This window comes from Aegilops tauschii, chromosome 4 (genome assembly GCF_002575655.3).
Source record: "Aegilops tauschii subsp. strangulata cultivar AL8/78 chromosome 4, Aet v6.0, whole genome shotgun sequence".
NCBI lineage: Eukaryota > Viridiplantae > Streptophyta > Magnoliopsida > Poales > Poaceae > Aegilops > Aegilops tauschii.
This window is the reverse complement of record NC_053038.3, coordinates 32,334,576-32,355,674: the sequence shown is the minus strand read 5'-3', so window position 1 is coordinate 32,355,674 and position 21,099 is coordinate 32,334,576. Positions and strand designations below refer to the sequence as shown.

The window sequence follows — 21,099 nt, the reverse complement described above, 5'->3', positions numbered from 1 at the left end:
TGTTCTGGTGCAAATGGTTTTTCCATGTGAGTTGCTCGCTATGAGGCGGGCAACGCGCGGCAAGGCGCGCCACTTATCTAGTGCTAGTGTATATAGAGACGTGATTTGTACTATTGATATTTAGGGACGTGATTTGTATTGCCGTTGATATGTAGGCACGTGAATAGTTTGGGCTAGTATCGGACTCGGAGAACGAACACGACGTTTGTCTGGAATTCGACACTCAGAAGCTGTGTACGGTACGGTTCTGATGCTCCAAAGTTCTGCTTGATTAGACGGAGAATATAAAGGATTGCGTCGAACTTCTCGAATGGAAACACAGGGCTACATTTGGCAGCTCAGTTTTTTTCTTGGAGTTTCAGAGGAATACCGTGTTTTTTTAGAAACCACGGTTCAATAGAATAATTTAACGTATTTGGTATCAACAAACACTGTAGTTCCATACGTAATTGTTGTGTTTTATACTAGTATTTTACAAAGAGGTCTAATTTTTCTAAACCAAACTGAAAAAAGCTGCGGCTTTTTAGAAACAGAAGTATTCATCGTTTTATACGTGGTTCTGTGCAGTGTGCAGCACCGCAAGTCACCACCTGCTGATCTAGCCGCCGCCACGAGCCAGGCGACTAGGGAGGCGGATCTTCTTCCACCGATCTCCACCGGCCAGGGCGCTGGCCCCCTCTACCTCCGGCTGCTGCTCCGGCGGCAGGAGGAAGGGGGGGACCCCGTTCCTCTGCTCTATAGTTAGGGTTTGGATTTGTAGCTCGTGGTGCACCGTTGGGGTGGTGGGAGTGGCGCCCGGGCGAATAAATTTGCCTCAACTCCACTCCCAGACCGGCGATGCTCATCATGGCGGCGTCTCGCAGTTGATGGCATCGTGTATTTGCCGATCCTTCAGATCGACAGCGTTAGGGTTCATGGATGGTGTCGGCGAGGCGGCGGCGGTGACTCCATTAGGTGTGTCTCTCCTTCTGCTCTGTCCACGTTGCTGCGGCGTTGTCTCCAACGTCATGATGGAGCATGGAGGTTTTGTCGTCCAGGAGTACGTGCAGATGGCTGTCTACGCAAGTGACAGCTGAAAGATGGAGCATCTTGTGCTAGGTTTGTGGTTGAAGGCTGACAGTTCTGGTTTCCTCCTCCGGCATCGTAGTCGTGTGGGGGTGTCTGTTCTGGACTTCGATGGCGTGTCCGGGGACAATGTTGCCCCGATCTGATTCTTTCAACGACAATGTTTTTGCTTCTACTTTGGAGGTTCGTAAAGTTGTTGATTAGGGATGGAGCCGCGTCGAGCTCGGGTGGAGAGGTGATCTGTCTCCTTAGTGGAGAGGGACAGGCGCTGTTTTTTTTTTGCATATGATTATCCTATCTTTTCAGTCCTGTAATGTCGATGTTTACGTGACTTGTAACTAAATCTTTATTTTATTAATGAGACACGTATTATCATGCAAAAAAGTCACCACATTTGATTTTTTTTCCGCACATCTCACAAAAAAATCGTTTTGGGACGTGACATTCCAAACAGTTTTCTCGTTCCGTCTCAGAAAGGTTCAGTTTTGGGACATGGCATCCCCAACAGTTTTGGGGTTTGTTCGAACTTATACATATGTTAATCTAATCACAATAGCCGGATGTCAGTCGTCTAACTTCCGTTTTTGGTCGGTCGATTTTGAAGTTTGCCGGAGGGAAGGAAGGAGCTCGCCGGAGGGCTACCCATCATCTATCTTAGGGTGGGGGTGGGGGCCCGAAGAACGGCGGTGATAGTGGGGGGCGGTGGTGCAACTTCGCTGGAGAAAATCTCTGTCGGCGCCAAGGCTAGAGGGATGGCGGTGCGATGAGGCTGCGCGGGAGCGCCGCCGCCCACAGACGGTTAGGACGGCGGCGGATGGGCGGTTCGAAGGAATGAGATGAGCTGGAGGAAGAGGAAGAGCTGCTCGCCGTTGCATCTGCATCCAACGTTCCAAAACGGTCGACTGACCCAAATTCGAAAATCAGGCGACTTGCATGTAGCCATTCTTTAATATTCCAAATGCAGTTTTGAAATCCCACTGGAAAATGAAGCACAATAGATGTACAACAGTACTGCTCTGAACTTCTGATGCTCCAAAGTTGTTTTCAACGTGAAGACTAGGAAGAGAAGTGACCATTCTCGAATGAATGAAAACAAGGTTTCACAAGGGGATCATCAGGAGCAATAAAGCAATTAATAGAAACAAGGGATAAAAAGCAAATACAAAAACAAGTAACTCTCACGCCATGTGGACTTCCATCGGAAATTACACCGTGATGGTTGTACCACAATATTTTTTCTGATGCTCCAAAGTAGTTTTGAAGGTCAATGCCTCCTAATTTGACAGAAGAGTGACGATTACTGAATGAAAACGACGTTCGACAAGGGGGTCATCACGAGTAATCAAGCAATGAATATCAACAAAAAAGAGACTAGCATCAACTACTGAAACAACATAAACAACAAAGGTGCCCCGCCGGCGCGGAGATTCCCGGCGGCGGCGTCTTGCAGCGGCGTGCGTGGGCGCCCAGATCCATGGCATGCGGGTCTCCGGGCGGCGGCGGGGTCGGGCAGCGGCAGGCTTGCGCGACGACATGGGCCCCGTGACAGCGGTCCGTGTCCCACCGGTCCTCGCGGAGGAATCTGGACCCGGGGTGGCAGCCCCGGTAGGCGTGGCGGCGTCCTCGACGGGCGGCGCCCGCGGGTGGTGGATAGACGGCTTCTTGACCGCGTGGACGGTGAGTTGCCGGTGGATCTCCTCCTCGTTGCATCCTCTCTCCCACTGCACTTGGTGGCTTGCAGTCTTGGCCGTCGGCCTGGTGCGTTGGCGGGAGTTGGTAGAGTTGGCTTTGGATCGGAGGAAACTCTGGATGGCCCACTCGTCCCGACGGTGGCGACGACCACGGTCGTTGCTTTCCTTCTTGCAGGCGCCATCGAGGTCCTCTCCTCCGCTCCGACACCATGCCCGGGTGAAGACCCCAAATCCCCTTGGATTGGGCGCCGGCGGCACAACATGTGTGGTGTCCTTCTTGGAGGTGTTGGAATTTATCTAAAGGCCCAACGAGCTGAGAAGAAAAGATAGCATTAAGGGGAGGGGTCACACACCAACGTACGTACCCCTCTGTGATATCTTCCCGTGAGTTCCTGATCTTGATCGTACACATTTGCGTGCATGATTAGTGTACGGTCAAATCGGGGGCGTCACAAGTTGGTATCAGAGCCGACTGCCTGTAGGAATCCCCCTTTCCAACTCTTTGGCCGAAGTCGAGTCTAGACATTGCAAAAACTTTTACTAACATGGTTGTGTGGCTTACGGGCCCACGTCGCCATTGGTGGTATTAGGATCTTTTATTCCTCAACCTATACTCTGGGACTCTGACATCTCTTCTATTCGGGTTAAATGAATTTTGCTAAATCTAACATTAGGATCTCGTTATCACTTTCACCCGGAGAGCCCCTTATTACGGATGATCGTCTGCTGCACGTGAAGACCCTGAAGATACTCTCCGCTGATAACCCGAGAACTTGTGTTCATCGCTTTTGCAATTCCCTTCCATCGATAAACCCATGTGGATAACCACGTATACTCGCCATTCATACATTGCTCCCCAGTTGATCTTGTTATTACAAGGTACCCCGAAATTCTCTTTGCTGCTCCGAGAATCCTTTGAGCTTACTGCCTTGCTGTTCTTTGCCACATGAATACCACTATGTATAATTTCTAGCACTCACCGGATATTTGCTCATCCCCAGTTGATTCATGTATTTCACAAAAGTCTTCAAAATACTATATGAACTTCCGAAATCCTGAGTAGCCTATTGCTCTTGAAATTCTTACTTGCTTGCATTATGGTTAATCCCATAAGTCAATAATCTTATTGGCATCTCTTGTCATTATCATTTTGAGTCCGTTGATTCAAGTTGTTGCGAATGCTCGCCATCCTCAATCAGATCCTAGTATTCATCCTTCCGGCTCAGACGTCATTTTAAACGTGAGCTGGATCTCGACCAATCAAATTTGCCATCGATTATACCCGTAAGTTTACTCGACTTATCCATCCTCAATCAGAGCGTTTGCTTCTGATCCCTTGAATTTGAAATTATAATTCCTTTGCCTTTGAGCTTTGAGTTAGTCAGTTGTTTCTATAATCTGATCTCCTTGCATTCTTATTCCTCTAGTGAAGTACCGTTGCTCACGTCAGATCCCTTGTGGACCACTAGATCCTTTGTTGGATTTTATCCGATAGCGTCCTTCATATTCAATAAGCCTGTGAGCTTTTCCTCGGATACATAATGCCTTTGGTAAATTGTATCCTCTGTTTTGTCAACCATGCTCTACTTTCGAGCTTGTATTATTTACTCCGAAGTTTGTGGTATATGTTCCTAAGATGCCCTGATGGGTTGAACCTACGCCTTCCCTATTCCGTGTGAACCCGAAAGATTTCACGGGTCATACTTATCTGGTATTGCATCAGGTAAAAAATTTCAACAACTAATGTCATCTTCGAAATACGAGAGGTAAATGAAAGGTTATGCGTTGAACAAGTGGGAGTCGACCTTGAACCCTGTGTTCATGCCCATGGACACGATGTATACGTTATCATGGAAGCTTCTCTTAAAATAATTATCCCCTTGTAATAAGTTCATCTGGTATCCGTGGACGTGGTTCCGACCATGTTCTCCTTTAAATACCATTTCTCGTACAAGTTTAAGCACTTGTCTTCTGTAAGAGCAGTACCCCAGTCCAACCTCTACTTTGGTTTGTCGTCGAGTATTACCCCCTGGTATCTCAAGATTATCACGGAACTGCATAACTTCTTATGAGTTCTCCATCAAGTATTACCTTCTCATTGATTCCAATTTTTCACAGGCTCCGAGTTATTAAACACTCAAGGACATCGATAACTGAATCGAGTCCGCATCACGATTAAACAACTCTTAGTAATCTCCTTTGCTTACGAGTTTGTACCCGATCACGCCATTCCTAGCCTGTTTGGCTATATCATTATCTTGATGATTTTAACTGTGCTACCTGGTCCTTATTCCCGGAGCACCACTTTCGACGATGAGCTAAGCTTACGTCGATTTTCCTCGTCATATCGTTTCACCTCGAACAACAAACTTGACCCCGAGTTTGTGTAGTATCTGTGGCTCCAATAATCTTTTGTTGCGTCAGTCCTTTTGCTTGATGCAGTCGCTGATCAATTGCTTCTTCGTGGATCCCCTCGACAACAAAATGTCGTGATCATCATCAAAATTTGGACTCCTTCCAGGATATCAATGGAATTCTTGATGATAAGTGCCATCCTCGTTCCTTGGTAATTTGAGTTACCATTGACAACATCCTTACATTCCTTTCATCACAAACTTGATCATGTTATGGAGCTCCTTGCTAACCAGCTTATGTTATGTTCTACCTTGGAGTATTACCATCTTTTATGTCAAGGATATTGTGAGAATTTCTCCACCTCTTGAGAATTCTTGATATAGTAATACTTCTCGCCATCTCCATTTGTTTTCTGATCCCCGTGTTGTTTCTAACCTGAATACTGACAATTGAACTATGATGCGTGAATTCAAAACTTCTAGCAATCCTATTGCTTTGGAGTTAATGGTCGATAGTTCATGCTTAGACTATTGGTTATCGAATCACCGTTCCAACATTGATCATGCTACCTAAGCCCATATTTTGGGTGCAGCTTTCCACCAATGTTTAGTTGGGTATGTTTTCCTCGAGCATACCTCATTATATCATTCGATCTAGCTAATGTTATCTCCTTGGTCACATAGTTGTGGAAATCCATCTTTTGGAAATCTCAATGGATTGTCGCTGAGTCAATCAGTCACCTCCTCACCTCCCCTTGATTTAATGATGAACCCTTGTTCAGAACTCGCTTCCATAGTTCATTTCCAGAGAATCTTACAATGTCGTCTCGTCAATTTGTTTTGCACCTTTTCTTCTCAGGCACCCTGAGTCTGAGGTATCCAAACACCGATCATATCTGAATCTCGGTCATATATGATGGTTGGAACATTTTTCCAAGAGTTATAACACTGGTCTATTATGACCCAGTAAGGTGATGATACCCAGCACACCTGGCGGGAGGACATATTGTTATAAGTTTTCCTTTTTAGCAAGGTTAGCTATTCTTCCATAAGGAAATTGTAAGACTTATTCTATAAGTTGTTCCTGATGGATCCTTTTTGTTTCCAAATTCTGATCTTCACCTGTTGACCATGTCAATGCTATCTCGAAGCATGTCTATGATACTCCGATTTTCAACAGGAACATTTGAAGCCCAAAGCTAATTGTTTCCTGCTCAATTATCCAAACACCGTTGTATGGGTAATGTCATGAAATTTCTCTCCCCTACCTAAAGAGTTTTCTACCTTATATCCTGACATGGATATCATGCTCAGCTTGTCCTTGGGAAGGATATACCCTTAAAATATGTGTTTAAACACATTTTCCTTTCCATTGTTCTGTTTAATCTGATGATCACCCTTTTCCTTTCCATTATTTTATTTAATCTTTCTTGTGGTCTATATGATCTAAGCAGTAATAATTCACTGCTTATGTAAACACCTCGGTGTACTACTCTGTCAATAAGACCCTGTTACTATTGTTGATGACATTCCGGTAGCCACCGATGGACGAGAACCTTGCCTATTGGTCCGCCTCGTTCAACGAGCAGGAAAATGGTTCTCTTCGTCCCTCGCCCTTGGTATCGATATTGTCGCCAACATAATTGACAGGCTATCCTCTGACATGCCTTGCTTACATGATCATGCAAGATGTCAGCACCCTTTCTAGTTTAACCACATGGTGGGCCCATAACCCACAGTTCCACAGGATCGAAACCTGACTCTCCTGTACACCCCTATTTTGAAAGTTGTCACTTACGCTTGGCTTCGTATGCAATTCATGAGCCACCTTCCTAGTGATCTGTTCTGGTGTCAGATGCAATACTTAATCTCGATGCTCTGAACCCCTTTCACACACTTTTTCAGACATTGAACGATTGCCTATCCGCTTGAAACTTCTTATTGCACCTTCTTACCTAGCTCTCGATGACTTTCTTGAATTTCAACTCGAGAGATGCATCTACGCCTCGTTCACTGAGATAGCCCCCAGGTACCTAGCATGTGTTGAGCTTCGCCCTTCCCGAGTCTTCCCCCTTAACCTTTTCCGTAAGTACGATGGTGGCCCTGAAGAAAGGATGCCGGCTTCATCATGATGAATTCAAGCAGAGAAATGAAGACATCGACATAGTGGATCGACCTCTTCGAGAGGAGCAACCAAGACCGAGGAGAATCATTAGAATTTTGTAACCTAGTCTTTCCCCCTTACCCCACCGCTTAAATCTCGGGACGAGATTTCTTGTAGTGGAGGAGAATTGTGACGCCCGGATAATTAAGCTACAGTAAACCTCTGTTAACGATGCCACGTCACCATGATTACTGTTATTAATCTGGTGTTAGTCCGAAACCGATTATAATTCAAAATTCAAAATCAAGCAAACAATAAAAATTTTCAAATATTAAAACTAAAATGTTCAATAAATAGTAGATAAATCAGAGGTTGTGATAAATTGTAAAAAACATTATTGAAATTTGATAAGTGACATAAACAACCTCAAACAGTGGATGAAAACATTATTTAATAACCTTTTATTATACAAAAGAAATATGAAATGATATTTACCCCAAACTAGTTTTTGGTGGTAGGATATATTGGGCTGTGAATTGTGGGCCAGCTCTCATATTTTACAAAACTCACTTGATGCCCAAACAATTAGCCAAAACAGAAAAGAAATAGAATAATAATAATAAAAGAAAAAAAAAAGAAGAACAAACAAAAAAAAGGAAAATAACCCCCCCCCCCCGCGCTGGGCCTCAGCCCAGCTGGCCATCCAACCAGGCCGGCCCACCTAACCCCTCCATAACCCACCCCACTCCCCGAACCCTAACCTCTCCCGATCCCCACCCCCCACCCGCTCCCCGCACGCCTCTCTCCCCTTTCCCCGCCTGGATCGGGGCAGAGGGCCCCGACCCCTTTGCCACGCTGCCGCCGCCCGGCGCCTCCGGCCACCCCCTCGCCGGCGCCACCTCGCCCCGACGTCGCCCCGCTGCCTCATCCTCATCACTGCGCCGTCCTCGACCTTCTCCTCAACCGCGGCTCCTCCGAGCCTCACCGGCGTTCCCCTGCAACGGGGGTGAGCCACCGTCCGTCCTTCTCTTCCCCCCTGCGTGCCTCGTCCATGCGCGGCCTCCTGCCTCGCGCCGGCGCGCTGACCCGTCGCTCACCGCGCCGCCCCCCTGCTCCGCTGCTGCGGCCTCACCGGCCGTGTGCCCCCCACCGTGCGACCACGCTCACCCGCTCACCCCGCCTCGGCCGCGCCCGTGGCTGCGTCCAGCCGCGCCGTGGCCTCGCCGTCGTGTCCTTCCCCTGCCGTGGCTCGCATCCGCCCCGCTCGCCGCCCCTGCTTCACTCCCCGTCCGCCCTTACGCCACGCCCGTCTCCAGCTGTCGCCGCCTCCTGCCACGACCCTCTAGTGCCGCCCCCCTCCACTCAGCCACGCCGGCCCCGAGCGCGACGGCCGCATCCCGCTCGCCCGGCCTGGCCGCGCCTCCTACCTCCCACTCCCCGCCTATCCGTCTGCGCCGCCGCGACCTTGGGCCCGCCCACACGGGGACTGCACGCGCTAGCCGCTGCCGGCAACCGCTGCCGGCTCCGGTCGCCGTGGCCCTGGGCCCCCCCTCCGCGCCTGGTGCTGGCGCTCGTCGCCGACGCCTTCTCTGTGCAAGAGCGCACAACCAGGACGCATGGCCGTGTGCCACTGGCCAATGGGGCCCGTTCCCTGAAAAGGAAAAGAGACAAAAACAAAAGAGAAAGAAAAAGATTTGGTAAAAAAATAAAAAATAATAAAAATAAATTTAATTAATTAATTAACTAAATTAATTAAGTTAATTAATCCTGTTTCAATTAATCTAATTAATTAGTAATTAGTTTAACTAAACCCTAATTAACCTATCAGAGTATGACACGTGGGTCCCACTGGACCCACGCGTCAGTTTGACCCAGTCAACCCCTATTGACTGCTGACGTCAGCATGACATCATGCTGATTTCATAAATCCAATTTCGAATTAAATTAAATAATTAATTAAATTCCAGAAATTAATAAAATCTTTAGAAAATCATATCTTTTAATCCGTAACTCGGATTAAAATACTTTCTACATGAAAGTTGCTCAGAACGACGAGACGAATCCGGATACGCATCCCGTTCGTCCGCCACGCATCCCTAACATATCGAACTCGCAACTTTCCCCCTCCGTTTCATCTGTCCGAAAATGCGAAACATCGGGAATACTTTCCCGGATGTCCCCCCCCCCTTCGTAGGTATCACCTCCTACCGCGTTAGGGCATACCTAGCACCGCATTTTCCTCCTTATGTTTTGTGACGCTTTGTTTGCTTCGTATTTACTGTTTCTTGCCCCTCTCCTTCTCCGGTAGACTACGAGACCGACGCTGCTGCTGCCCAGTTCGACTACGGAGTTGACGACCCCTCCTTCTTGCCAGAGCAACCAGGCAAGCCCTCCCCCTTGATCACCAGATATCACCTATTCTTCTCTATACTGCTTGCATTAGAGTAGTGTAGCATGTTACTGATTTCGGTTAATCCTATTCTGTTGCATAGCCTGTCATTGTTGCTACAGTTATTACCCTTACCTGCTATCCTACTGCTTAGTACAGGATGCTAGGTTCCATCAGTGGCCCTACACTCTTGTCCGTCTGCCATGCTATACTACTGGGCCGTGATCACTTCGGGAGGTGATCACGGGTATATACTATATACATTATATACATGACACATGTGGTGACTAAAGTCGGGTCGGCTCGAGGAGTACCCGCAAGTGGTTCTGATGAGGGGGCTGAAAGGACAGGTGGCTCCACCCCGGTAGAGGTGGGCCTGGGTTCCTGACGGCCCCCGACTGTTACTTTGTGGCGGAGCGACAGGGCAGGTTGAGACCACCTAGGAGAGAGGTGGGCCTGGCCCTGGTCGGCGTTCGCGGATACTTAACACGCTTAACGAGATCTTGGTATTTGATCTGAGTCTGGCCATTTGGTCTATACGCACTAACCAGCTACGCGGGAACAGTTATGGGCACTCGACGTCGTGGTATCAGCCGAAGCTCTTTTTGACGTCAGCGACGGAGCGACGCGCGCCGGATTGGACTGGAACGCCTGCTAGGCTAGGTCTGCTTCCGGCCGCCCTCGCAACGTGCAGGTGTGCAATGGGCGATGGGCCCAGACCCCTGCGCGCATAGGATTTAGACCGGCGTGCTGACCTCTCTGTTGAGCCTAGGTGGGGCTGCGACGTGTTGATCTTACGAGGCCGGGCATGACCCAGAAAAGTGTGTCCGGCCAAATGGGATCGAGCGTGTTGGGTTATGTGGTGCACCCCTGCAGGGAAGTTTATCTATTCGAATAGCCGTGTCCCTCGGTAAAAGGACGACCCGGAGTTGTACCTTGACCTTATGACAACTAGAACTGGATACTTAATAAAACACACCCTTCCAAGTGCCAGATACAACCCGGTGATCGCTCTCTAACAGGGCGACGAGGAGGGGATCGCCGGGTAGGATTATGCTATACGATGTTACTTGGTGAACTTACCATCTACTCTCTCCTACATGCTGCAAGATGGAGGTGGCCAGAAGCGTAGTCTTCGACAGGATTAGCTATCCCCCTCTTATTCTGGCATTCTGCAGTTCAGTCCACCGATATGGCCCTTTACACATATACCCATGCATATGTAGTGTAGGTCCTTGCTTGCGAGTACTTTGGATGAGTACTCACGGTTGCTTTTCTCCCTCTTTTCCCCTTTCTATACCGGATAGTCGCAACCAGATGCTGGAGTCCAGGAGCTAGAGATCCCGAGGATGATTCTACATGGAGTTCGGCTTCGAGGAGTAGTTAGGAGGTCCCAGGCAGGAGGCCTTGCCTTTTCGATCGTTTCTACTTTTGTGCTAGCCTTCTTAAGGCAAACTTGTTTAACTTATGTCTGTACTCAGATATTCTGGCTTCCGCTGACTCGTCTATGATCGAGCACTTGTATTCGAGCCCTCGAGGCCCCTGGCTTGTATTATGATGCCTGTATGACTTATTTATGTTTTAGAGTTGTGTTGTGATATCTTCCCGTGAGTCCCCGATTTGACCGTATACAAATTCAAAATCAAGCAAACAATAAAAGTTTTCAAATATTAAAACTAAAATGTTCAATAAATAGTAGATAAATCAGAGGCTGTGATAAAATTGTAAACAACATTATTGAAATTTGATAAGTGACTTAAACAACCTCAAACAGTGGATGAAAACATTATTTAATAACCTTTTATTAATACAAAAGAAATATGAAATGATATTTACCCCAAACTAGTTTTTGGTGGTAGGATATATTGGGCTGTGAATTGTGGGCCAGCTCTCATATTTTACAAAACTCACTTGATGCCCAAACAATTAGCCAAAACAGAAAAGAAATAGAATAATAATAATAAAAGAAAAAAAGAAGAACAAACAAAAAAAAGGAAAAGAACCCCCCCCCCCCCCGCGCTGGGCCTCAGCCCAGCTGGCCATCCAACCAGGCCGGCCCACCTAACCCCTCCATAACCCACCCCACTCCCCGAACCCTAACCTCTCCCGATCCCCACTCCCCCACCCGCTCCCCGCACGCCTCTCTCCCCTTTCCCTGCCTGGATCGGGGCAGAGGGCCCCGACCCCTTCGCCACGCTGCCGCCGCCCGGCGCCTCCGGCCTACCCCTCGCCGGCGCCACCTCGCCCCGACATCGCCCCGCTGCCTCATCCTCATCACTGCGCTGTCCTCGACCTCCTCCTCAACCGCGGCTCCTCCGAGCCTCGCCGGCGTTCCCCTGCAACGGGGGTGAGCCGCCGTCCGTCCTCCTCTTCCCCCCTGCGTGCCTCTTCCATGCGCGGCCTCCCGCCTCGCGCCCGCGCGCTGACCCGTCGCTCACCGCGCCGCCCCCCTGCTCCGCTGCTGCGGCCTCACCGGCCGCGTGCCCCCCCACCGTGCGACCACGCTCACCCGCTCACCCCGCCTCGGCCGCGCCCGTGGCTGCGTCCAGCCGCGCCGTGGCCTCGCCGTCGTGTCCTTACCCCGCCGTGGCTCGCATCCGCCCCGCTCGCCGCCCGTGCTTCACTCCCCGTCCGCCCTTACGCCGCGCCTGTCTCCAGCCGTCGCCGCCTCCTGCCACGACCCTCTAGTGCCGCCCCCTCCACTCAGCCACGCCGGCCCCGAGCGCGACGGCTGCATCCCGCTCGCCCGGCCTGGCCGCGCCTCCTACCTCCCACTCCCCGCCTATCCGTCTGCGCCGCCGCGACCTTGGGCCCGCCCACACGGGGGCCGCACGCGCTAGCCGCTGCCGGCAACCGCTGCCGGCTCCGGTCGCCGTGGCCCTGGGCCCCCCCTCCGTGCCTGGTGCTGGCGCTCGTCGCCGACGCCTTCTTTGTGCAAGAGCGCACAGCCAGGACGCATGGCCGTGTGCCACTAGCCAATGGGGCCCGTTCCCTGAAAAGGAAAAGAGACAAAAACAAAAGAGAAAGAAAAAGATTTGGTAAAAAAAATTTAATTAATTAACTAAATTAATTAAGTTAATTAATCCTGTTTAAATTAATCTAATTAATTAGTTATTTTAATTAAACAGTAATTAGTTTAACTAAACCCTAATTAACCTATCAGAGTATGACACGTGGGTCCCACTGGACCCACGCGTCAGTTTGACCCAGTCAACCCCTATTGACTGCTGACGTCAGCATGACATCATGCTGATTTCATAAATCCAATTTCGAATTAAATTAAATAATTAATTAAATTCCAGAAATTAATAAAATCTTTAGAAAATCATATCTTTTAATCCGTAACTCGGATTAAAATACTTTCTACATGAAAGTTGCTCAGAACGACGAGACGAATCCGGATACGCAGCCCGTTCGTCCGCCACGCATCCCTAACATATCGAACTCGCAAATTTCCCCCTCCGTTTCATCTGTCCGAAAATGCGAAACATCGGGAATACTTTCCCGGATGTCCCCCCCTTCGTAGGTATCACCTCCTACCGCGTTAGGGCATACCTAGCACCGCTTTTTGCCTCGTTATGTTTTGTGACGCTTTGTTTGCTTCGTATTTACTGTTTCTTCCCCCTCTCCTTCTCCGGTAGACTACGAGACCGACGCTGCTGCTGCCCAGTTCGACTACGGAGTTGACGACCCCTCCTTCTTGCCAGAGCAACCAGGCAAGCCCCCCCCCCTTGATCACCAGATATCACCTATTCTTCTCTATACTGCTTGCATTAGAGTAGTGTAGCATGTTACTGATTTCGGTTAATCCTATTCTGTTGCATAGCCTGTCATTGTTGCTACAGTTGTTACCCTTACCTGCTATCCTACTGCTTAGTACAGGATGCTAGGTTCCATCAGTGGCCCTACACTCTTGTCCGTCTGCCATGCTATACTACTGGGCCGTGATCACTTCGGGAGGTGATCACGGGTATATACTATATACATTATATACATGACACATATGGTGACTAAAGTCGGGTCGGCTCGAGGAGTACCCGCAAGTGGTTCTGATGAGGGGGCTGAAAGGACAGGTGGCTCCACCCCGGTAGAGGTGGGCCTGGGTTCCTGACGGCCCCCGACTGTTACTTTGTGGCGGAGCGACAGGGCAGGTTGAGACCACCTAGGAGAGAGGTGGGCCTGGCCCTGGTCGGCGTTCGCGGATACTTAACACGCTTAACGAGATCTTGGTATTTGATCTGAGTCTGGCCATTTGGTCTATACACACTAACCAGCTACGCGGGAATAGTTATGGGCACTCGACGTCGTGGTATCAGCCGAAGCTCTTTTTGACGTCAGCGACGGAGCGGCGCGCGCCGGATTGGACTGGAACGCCTGCTAGGCTAGGTCTGCTTCCGGCCGCCCTCGCAACGTGCAGGTGTGCAATGGGCGATGGGCCCAGACCCCTGCGCGCATAGGATTTAGACCGGCGTGCTGACCTCTCTGTTGAGCCTAGGTGGGGCTGCGACGTGTTGATCTTACGAGGCCGGGCATGACCCAGAAAAGTGTGTCCGGCCAAATGGGATCGAGCGTGTTGGGTTATGTGGTGCACCCCTGCAGGGAAGTTTATCTATTCGAATAGCCGTGTCCCTCGGTAAAAGGACGACCCGGAGTTGTACCTTGACCTTATGACAACTAGAACTGGATACTTAATAAAACACACCCTTCCAAGTGCCAGATACAACCCGGTGATCGCTCTCTAACAGGGCGACGAGGAGGGGATCGCCGGGTAGGATTATGCTATACGATGTTACTTGGTGAACTTACCATCTACTCTCTCCTACATGCTGCAAGATGGAGGTGGCCAGAAGCGTAGTCTTCGACAGGATTAGCTATCCCCCTCTTATTCTGGCATTCTGCAGTTCAGTCCACCGATATGGCCCTTTACACATATACCCATGCATATGTAGTGTAGGTCCTTGCTTGCGAGTACTTTGGATGAGTACTCACGGTTGCTTTTCTCCCTCTTTTCCCCTTTCTATACCGGATAGTCGCAACCAGATGCTGGAGTCCAGGAGCTAGAGATCCCGAGGATGATTCTACATGGAGTTCGGCTTCGAGGAGTAGTTAGGAGGTCCTAGGCAGGAGGCCTTGCCTTTTCGATCGTTTCTACTTTTGTGCTAGCCTTCTTAAGGCAAACTTGTTTAACTTATGTCTGTACTCAGATATTCTGGCTTCCGCTGACTCGTCTATGATCGAGCACTTGTATTCGAGCCCTCGAGGCCCCTGGCTTGTATTATGATGCTTGTATGACTTAATTATGTTTTAGAGTTGTGTTGTGATATCTTCCCGTGAGTCCCTGATCTTGATCGTACACATTTGCGTGCATGATTAGTGTACGGTCAAATCGGGGGCGTCACACCCTCACCCCAACTAACACGCCCTGATCGGGGGCACCCTTACCAAGAAGTGGTTTTGGTCCCCTGTCGCTAGTGCACATATATTAGATGGGGGAGCAGCTGACACCTATGACCTCACTAGTTCACGTAATGTTTTCTCCTGCTCCCGACATCCCTAAAACCCTAACCGATCTGGGGGAGCGCTACACGATGGGAAGATCATCTCCAATCTCTGCCCCTATTTCAAGGCAGTGCCGGTGGCGCCCGGAGGGACGTCGCTACCCGATGCGAGCATCTACACTGAGGCTACATCACGCATGCATCGAGTAGGCACGGGACTTCGCATCGACTACTCCAATGGCTGCTTCCATTGGTGGTAAGATCCTAATCTACCTCTCTGTTCATTATACAATTAGGTGATCTAATGACTAGGCTCTAATACCATTGTTAGATTTAATGCCGTATTATTTTCTGCCCAACGGTGATATAATTTGGGGTTAATCTTTGCATGAAAATTGATCAAACCAACGTAGGTTAATTTTTTGTGCAATTCAATTATGATGCTCTTTTCCTTATGATATTTTTTGAAATCATGACAGCTTCCAGTCCTCGTGGTCTCGAGATCGAGCCACTTACTGGTAGCAACTTCCAAACATGGAAGGACTCGTTGCTATTGCACCTCGCCTGGCATGAGGTTGACCTCGCGCTAAGGGAAAGTAAACAAGTGGAATCTGAAAAAGGTGCCACTGGGTATGCTGAGCTTAAGAAAGCCTATAATGCTAAAGTTGAGAAGTGGGAGAGGTCAAACAAAATGGCGCTCCTAATTATGAACTTCTCCACCCCATCTGAGATTAAGGGGGCTATTCCCGCTAAAGAAAATGCCACAGAATATTTGAAATCGGTGGAAGCACAATTAAAGGGCTCAGAGAAAGTGTATGCAGATGAGCTTTTGCGCAAGATGTTTGCAAAATATGATGGAAATGGAAGTGTGAGGGAACACATTTTAAGTACGAGCAATGCCGCGACAAAGCTTAAAACCATGAAGTGTGACTTGAATGAAGAGCTTCTTGTGCTCCTAGTTTTTAGGTCACTACCCTCACAGTTCAACCCATTCAAGATAAGCTATAGTTCTCTTGAAATCAAGCGGAAACTACCAGAACTCATTGCACATTGCGTTTAGGAGGAAGAGAGAATGAAGAGTGAACAGAAAGATCAAGCTTTCCATGTTAACTCTGGAAAAAGGAAGCATGAGAACAGTGCTCATAGCAATGATGTGCCCAACAAAAAGCAGTTTTTCAAAAAGTATCCTCAAAAGCCTAAGAAATGCAATGAGGTAAGTTGTTCACGTCCCGGTCCTTCAGCGTCTACTCCAGTTAATCTTACAAATGCTGCTGGAGAAAGACTTTGCAATTTTTGCAAACAACCAAATCATGTCAAGGCGGATTGTCCAGGTTTTCTTAAGTGGCTAAATAAAAAGGGATTTCTATTTATGTGCCCCTCCTTCCTTAGTTGTGCTTAGTTTTGCCCATAGCATCAAAAATTCCCCTCCACCACTCGGCCCATTCTCACGAAAGCCCAAACGGAGCATTGCCGTCGGGTCAATGCAGTTGACCGGTACCTGCTCAGTTACTGACGCGTGGGGTCCTCGCTTCTTTGGACATGTGGGCCCCGAATGGCAGGTGGGCCATGGCCATGACCGCTTATGACGAGTGGGACCTGGGCTCGGTGAGCTATCGCTTTCTTTCGCCTAAAATAGCCCGACCCCAACGAATCAACCGCATCCCCACCCAGCCTTCACCGCCGCCGTTCCCGTTGCAGTCCCCCCCATCGCCCTGCCCTAGAAGACCCGCCGCCCACTCCGACTATTCGCCGGAGTTCCGATGGCGAAGCGACACGATGATACATCACAGCTCGCAGAAACCATCCGATTTAGTTGGGCGACAGGTACATTTCTAATCGAAACCCTAGTAATTTTGATTAGGCAATTGAATGGGTGATTTAATTGTTGTTCGTTGAGCTGCTCCATGCCCTTATTTCAAACAATATTGACATTTATTTAGGATTGGATTCATGATAGTGGCAGCTAGTGTGAGAAAACAAAAACCCTAGAAATTTTGATTTGTGAATTTCTTCTTTGATTGATTACTAGCTCTACCTGGATGGAAGAGTTTGCGTCGGAGATGAGCAACGCTGGCCAAGTGCAAGGAAACATGCTCCTGGTTTCCGAGCGTGAAATCTCTCGAGTTGCACTCGTTGGGCCTGACCTTGGAAGTAACAGCAGATTAACTGAAGCGGATGGTTCCTAAAGGCAAGGGGGCAATCACAATGGAGATCCTCCTCTGGGCAATAGCAGAGACGATGGAGTCGCCGGATCCTCGACAACGAGCTCGCTGGTACGAGTATCGCTCCTGCCTCTCGTCGTCGAATCTAGAGCCGGAAGGGCCTGTGAACTTGCGTATTATCGACGAGGAATCAGAGGAGGAGGATTCAGATGATGATGATGATGAGGAAGACGGTGAGGAGGAGGAGGAAGACGATGCTCACGAGGAGGATGAGGAAGAAGTTTCTGGGAGGAGGAAGGGGCAAAAAAGAGAAAACATGTTTTTTCGTTTCCGAGGAGGCACGGCCGTGACTCTCGCGAAAGCACAACGGTGTCTCTCACGGAAGCAAAACCGTGACTCTCGCGAAAGGAAAAAAAACAGAAAACGCGTTTTTTCCGTCTCCGAAAGGCACGGCCGTAACTCTCGCGGAAGCAAAACCGTGACTCCCGCGTAGGAAAAAACGCGTTTTCTTTTCCTTTTCCGAGAGGCACGACCGTGACTCTCGTGAAAGCAAAACCGTGCCTCTCCGCGGAAGCAAAACCGTGACTCTCGCGAAAGGAAAAAAAATAGAAAACGCTTTTTTTTCGTTTCCGAGAGGCACGGCCATGACTCTTGCGAAAGCACACCCGTGCCTCTCGCGGAAGCCAAACCGTGGCTCTCGCGAAAGGAAAAAAAACAGAAAACGCGTTTTTTCCCTTTTTGAGAGGCACGATCGTGACTCTCGCGAAAGCAAAATCGTGCCTCTCGCGGAAGCAAAACCGTGACTCTCGCGAAAGGGAAAAAAGTAAACATGTTTTTTCGTGCAAATTTTTTTCTAATTTTTTTTGATCGAAAAGCTAAGGAAGACCGGTGAAAAACCAAAACGTCGAAAAACCCTAAAAAAAACATTTAAAAGGCCGAAAACGCGTGCGGAAAAATTTAATAAAAAACAATATCCCGAGGGAGCATCCAGAGCGCGACACGTGGCGAATAGCTGAGAGTGTGCCAAGTGTCGCTGATCATTGCGAGGCTCCTGAAGGAGCGCTCGTTAACTCCTCCCTCCGTTCGGAATTACTTGTCGCGGAAATGGATGTATCTAGACGTATTTTAGTTCTAGATACATCCATTTTCGAGACAAGTAATTCTGAACGGAGGGAGTAGTTGCTAAATGAAATGTTGAACTTTGCGATTTCCTATTTGACGCGCGCTGCGTCAAACTGTCGGCGCTTCGCACAGGCGAGCGACGCGATGGATCGGCCCAGTTTTGCGTAGCCAGTGCAGGTACAACCATACCCTGCTTCTTTTTGTTTTTTTATTTTATCTTTTAACTTTGATGTTTTTCTGTTCTTTTTCTTCTTTATGTTTCTTTAAAAAAATCACGTATTCAAAAATCTTTTGGAAATTACAGAAAATATTCATATTTTTAAATTTTGTTCGTAACTCAAAAATTGTTCTCATATTTACATTTTTGAGGGATTTCCAAACATTGTTCGGAATGTTTTGGTTCAAAATTTTCACCTCTTTTCAGAAATGAATTAAAAAAATGTTCCCGTTTTTTAAAAATGTTCATGTTTCCACTTATTTCAGCAGTTTCAAAAATTATTCTAAATTAAAAAAAAATCTTTTTTTCAAATTTTGTTCGGGTGTTTAAAAAAATGTTCGCATTTCCAAATTTTGTTATGAAATTTCACAAAATTGTTCACATCTACAAATTTTGTTCCTGTTTTTGAAAATTTGTTCAGATTGCTTTTGTTCAAAATTTTCACAACTTTATTGAAAAAGTTCATAATTTCAAAAAATATTCCTGTTTGAAAAACTGTTCAAAAATTTCAAAAAAATATCACGTCTCCATTTTGTTCTAGAATTTCACATTATTATTCATGATTTGGGACAATATTTATTTTTTAGCAAATTGTTCACAATTTTGAAAATTAGTTGCATTTTGCAAAACATTCTTTTTTTTCTTAATTTGAGTTCGAAATTTTCAAAAATATTATGGATCTTCGCTGAAGGGTTGGTTTTGAAGGATTCTCTCTGTTGTAGGGCTCGCTAGGTGATCGTGTAGTAGCGCATACTCAATAGGACGAGATGCTGGGTTCGATCCCCTGCTAGTGCGCCTTTTTTATTAGCTACAGTACGTGATCGCTCTCTGTCACTACCTTCTGGGCAGGCCCAGTCTCATCCCTCCTGTGCGTGCGGGCAACAACCTGCCGCTCGCAGAGAGCGGCAGATAGGAGTTCCGCGAACTTTCCGTTAAGAAAACCCCGTTCGGGCCTTTTTTCTCGGAAAAAAGTTAAAAATAAAAAAACCACGAACATTGGTCCGTCAGGCACGTGGCCTGGGTACCCACAACCACATTCCCGCACAAAAATAGAAAAGAAAAGAAGATGTACGGATTTCTCTAAGATAGCGCCAAAAAAAAATACAACATATTTTACAAAGGACCGCGATAGCCGGTGACTGTTTGCTGGCTAAGGTGACATCTGGGAATTGCCCTACTGGCAGTTTCAGTGTTCGGGACAGCATTCTTTTACAAACACTGTCACCATCTTTATTAGTGCGCCCTTTTTTAGTAGCTACAGTACGCGATCGCTCTCTGTCACTACCTTCTGGGCAGGCCCAGTCGTATCCCTCCTGTGCGTGCGGGCGACAACCTGCCGCAGAGAGCGGCAATAGAAGTCCCTTGAACTTTCCTGTAAGAAAACCACGTTCTGGCCTTTTTTTCACACAAAAATAAAAATAAAAAAGTAACCACGTACGTTGGCCCGTCAGGCATGTGGGTACCCACAGCCACATTCCTGCACAAAAATAGAAAAAAAAGATGACCGATTTCTCTAAGATAGCGCAAAAAAAAGCACAACATCTTTTACAAAGGACCACGATACCCGGTGATCACATTTGGGAATTGCCCGACTGACACTTTTAGTGTTGGGGATGGGATTTTTTTTTTTACAAAACACATGGCATTTCGTCTTTATTAGTGTAGTTTTCATTAAAAAAAACTGTCACCGTCAGATCTTGGTCCTATGGTCTCTGGGCCGTTTGCTAGGATTTCGTTCCAGGGAACGATCCCGAGATAGCAGTACCGTTTACAAAGGAACAAAGCCCGAACCCGACGCGGCGCGCGGCGCCCTTAAATCAAGCCGCCAACCCTTCAGAAGTTAGAGCATCTCCAACAGCAGTGCCAAACTAGCGCCGCGCCGCAAAATTGCCCGTTTTAGCGCGCGCGCAACGGGTATAGTTGCTCCAGCGGGCGCGCAAAAACAGCGCGCGCGGCATATGTAGTTCAGCCTGCGGGCCGAAACTCAACCGCGCGCCGCTTATTTGCTGCGCCTGCTCCCGCGCGCCGGACTCTCGCGCGCTCGCTCGCAACTCCCACCCCCCGTCCAGCCGCGCCGCCGCCGCCGACCGCGCCACCCGGCGACCGTTCCGGCGCTTCCCCGGCCTATCCCCGCCTCGTGGCGGCTTCTCCGCCCCCACCCCCCTCTAGTCCCGCCGCCCCTCGCGCGCGTCCGTCCTCCGACGAACAGCGCCCGAGCGCTCGCTGCCGCTCGGCGCCCGCAAGGTGTTCGACAAAACGCCTAGAAGGTATGTATTGCTCAAAAGCCATGAATTTCGTGCATGTTGATTGTAGTTTTTATAGCATAGTATTGAACATTGTAGATGAGTTCGTCGTATGATTCTTCCGAAGAAGAATTTGATATGGAAGAGGAGGAGGATCTTGCAATGATCCTAGCTATGCATATCAATAAAAAACCAAAGCACGGTGGTTCGGTTATGGGTCGGCAGAAAATTTGGAGGGATAGGATCGATGCCCA

The 21,099-nt window shown here is 48.4% G+C and overlaps 1 protein-coding gene across 1 annotated transcript; it reads left to right on the top strand.

Moving 5' to 3' along the window:
- The first annotated feature begins 15,573 nt into the window (after positions 1 to 15,573).
- On the top strand, positions 15,574 to 16,161 carry LOC109777452 (uncharacterized). Its single transcript, XM_020336085.1, has one exon. It carries the CDS (start codon positions 15,574 to 15,576, stop codon positions 16,159 to 16,161), a length of 588 nt encoding a protein of 195 aa, XP_020191674.1.
- Positions 16,162 to 21,099: the final 4,938 nt, after the last annotated feature.